A 3268-nucleotide genomic window follows, 5' to 3' on the forward strand; every position below is an offset into this window, starting at 1 on the left:
CACGTCACAGTCAACTGTTCTGGCCCCGCCCCCCGACCGTGGCCTGGTTCCGCTGCCCGAGGCCCGGCTTCCGTGGGACGCTTCCGCCGTTGGCCGCCTACCCTCCCGATCGTTGGGCCTCCTCTGTGGTCCCTTCAGTGACTGCCTCGTTCCATCTCACTGCCCTCAGCCTCCTCTCAGGGCAGCCACTTCGGGTGCCACCACCTGCGCCACTGCCATCGTCGCCAGCCCGGCTGAGGTAACTGCCCACTGCCATGTCCACCACGGGGGATGGAAATCTGGCCCCTGGCGGGCAGGAAGGCCTAGCAGGTGTGGCGGAGGCACAGGCCGGAGCCCGTGACGGTGTGGACCGCAGCTCCGAGCCTCGCAGGGGCGACTCCATGCCTGAGGCTGAGGCGGGTGGAGTCGTGGGGGCCTCAGGAGGCCAGAGGGAGGCGGCCCTGGAGGGCGGGAACGCTGAGGAGGAGTCGGACATCGGGCCGGCTGAGGAGGAGGAGGAGCAGGCGGAGGGCGTGAACCGCGTGGTGGATTCACGCCACTTCCCCATGACCGGCTTCCGCTTAACGTTCCTGAATCTGATGCACTCGATGCTGAACCGTTTGCACAACAACCACGTCCTAGTGCGGCCAAATGACGACCACGTGCTGGTCTGGCACCAGACCCGGCCGCGCTCGTCCAACCGCGGCTCAGCCACCGTGGCCGAGTTCTCCGGGGTCCCGGTGCCATCAGATGGACCGGGGGAGGGGCAGGCGGAGGAAGCCCCGGCCCAGGAGGTGGAGCAGGCGGAGCAAGCCCAGGAGGCCGAGGAAGCCCAGGAGGCCGAGGAGGCCGAGGAAGCCGAGGAGGCCTCTTTACGGGAGACGGCCACCGAGGAGTCTGAGTCCAGCTTGTGGGAGATGGCACAGGAGCCGGCCGCCCCTGAGAGTGAGCATTCGAGGGGCGGGGTGGGGGCGGGAGTTGGGGGGGGACGGAGACACTGGCAGCTGCAGGCCGGGTCTGGGGACCGGGGATCCCGAAGAGGGGGCAGGCTCAGAGGGTGGAGTGCCTCAGGAGGGGAGGCTGGGAGTCAGGGCCTCCTTGAATCGAAGGCCAGAGGGGCCCAGTAGGAGCCCAACTCCATAACGACTTATTTGGTTTGGGGAGAAAATAAGCTGCCCTCTACCAACCCTGGTAAGAGGTCTGAGATGATCAGTGCCAGTTATGAGCCCACAGGTGAAGGTCAGTGGAGGCAGCTGTTCGAGAGGGAGCTTTAGAGGACATGGGAGAGAACAAGCAAATGGCATACCTCATATTTGGTTCATAGCTTTTAAAAATGTCAAGATTCTTGGAAAGTTGATCCCAAAACATTATGAACTCATACAGGAGCACTTGGTCAAAAGGAAATATTCAGGGGATTGAGGAACTCATGAGCTTCCCCACAGAATTTGTTATTGGGGTGAAACATATTTTGGCGAGAAAGTTCTGACCATCAGACCCAGAGGATTCTGATCCTTGACCAGAAGTAATCAGTAGCACAGGGTGACAGATTTACTAGAAAAGAAGAAATAATTTCATTGTGAAAATGATCAAGCAGCAGCAAAGTGAGGGCCATGGAAGTGTTGTATCCACCAGAAGGAAGGCCCCCAGTTACTCTGTTCTTAGTTGCTTCTGTCCTCCTGCTTCTCCTAAGGGTAGAATACTGGATACCTTGCCATTCCTTTATGAGTTGGGATTTTTTTTTTCTGTGAATGTCTGATCCCAAAGTCTTTTATTCTTCTCTAAAGAAACAGCTGAATGCCAGGATGAGAACTCCAAAGAAGAGGCGCAGGCCACCAAAAGTGAGGGGAAAGAAAAGAAGTATAACAAAAAACAAGAAGAACCAGAAAAGGATCTGGACCCAGCAAAGGACAGGCCCAGAAAGTCCAGGTATCTGTGTATAGCTTTGAAAATAGCCCAGCTATTCCCAGGCATTTACCAGTTTTGTTTTTGCTTTTTAATTCTCGGAGTAAATTAAGCAAATGTTTGTTTAAAATTAGTTCAACAACTCAAATTTACCTAATGTTTATAGAACATTCCTGCACCCAGTAATATAAAGAGCATGAAGTGAAATATACTTCATGGCTTCTCATTTGTTCTTATGAGGTCTTTGGTCCTCTATCTGTAAGACTACCAACAAGTTATAAATGTATCAGTACCTAAGACCAGTATTTCTTTAGAGAACAGTGACTAAAAGCAGCAGCAACTGGGCTGTGCACTACTTTGGCCTTCATTTCTTGACCACAGAAGTGCAGTCTCCTGCACTAAGAGAAGACACCTTTTAGAATGTAACTACTTACAAATAGCAAAAAGTTCAGATTTTCAAGTAGGACCACATTTAGTGATTAATACTTAAACATTTGTTTGGTTGTAGATGTGTGTATTTTATGTGACAGTCAAAAGAAACAGTCATAGTATGACTGTTGTTTATCACTGAGTTGGTAGTGAAGGTATATATCTTGTCTTTAATGATTAACATTTTCCCCCTCATTTTCATAGTGGTGTATTTCATAATAACAGCCTCTTTCTTTATGGTAGATATATGGTATCTATATGGTAGATTCGGAAACCGAGGGTCTGGGAGGGTAAGGGAGTATCATCTGTGGAGTGAGCACAGGCTTTTAAGGTAGAAAGAGTGATTTAAGTCCCAGACGAGCCTTTCAAAGGAAGGGGAAAAAAAGCATTTATGGTGTTGGGCAAGAGGGAGACAAGGTTGGTAGGATCACATGATTGAAGCCATCGAGCTGTACATGCACCCAGTATCCAGGGTAAAGGTTACAAGAGGAAAATGTGTTTTTCTTCTCTTGTTGAGATATAACCCTCAGATGCAGCAGATATACATAAGGCTGACTGTTTTCTTAGATTTAAAAAGTTTCTGGTGCTGACTGATGCTGTATAATTGTTCATTTTCTCTCATTTCTTCCTGCAGTTTGGAAGACTAGAAAGAAGACAGAGAAAGAAGAAAGGATCCATTGTTCACTATTTTTAGATTTTTCAGGAGCCCATGGGAACATTGTTAACACTGATTTCATTCCAAAATCCATCACCCAAAAAGCAACTGTCTAATAACATCTAATAAGAAATCCAATATCTAATTGGCTTTTATCTTTTATAGATATTTGACAGCATTTGTTCCAGTTAAAACTAAGTTTTAAAGTAGTAAACTGAAATGTAGATAGATTTATGTATATAAATAATCCTGATTTAAATCTCTTTAAAAATGAGAAGCCATTTTACATCATTGGAAGGCATC

General features: G+C 48.6%; 1 protein-coding gene across 1 annotated transcript; it reads left to right on the forward strand.

The window, feature by feature from the left end:
• The first annotated feature begins 254 nt into the window (after nucleotides 1-254).
• LOC128069401 (cancer/testis antigen 47A-like) lies at nucleotides 255-2957 on the forward strand. The gene is made up of 3 exons (XM_052662611.1): nucleotides 255-924; nucleotides 1764-1905; nucleotides 2945-2957. Exons 1-3 carry the CDS (start codon nucleotides 255-257, stop codon nucleotides 2955-2957), a joined length of 825 nt encoding a protein of 274 aa, XP_052518571.1.
• The last annotated feature ends 311 nt before the right edge of the window (nucleotides 2958-3268 follow it).

This window comes from Budorcas taxicolor, chromosome X, assembly GCF_023091745.1.
Source record: "Budorcas taxicolor isolate Tak-1 chromosome X, Takin1.1, whole genome shotgun sequence".
Classification (NCBI taxonomy): Eukaryota; Metazoa; Chordata; class Mammalia; order Artiodactyla; family Bovidae; genus Budorcas; species Budorcas taxicolor.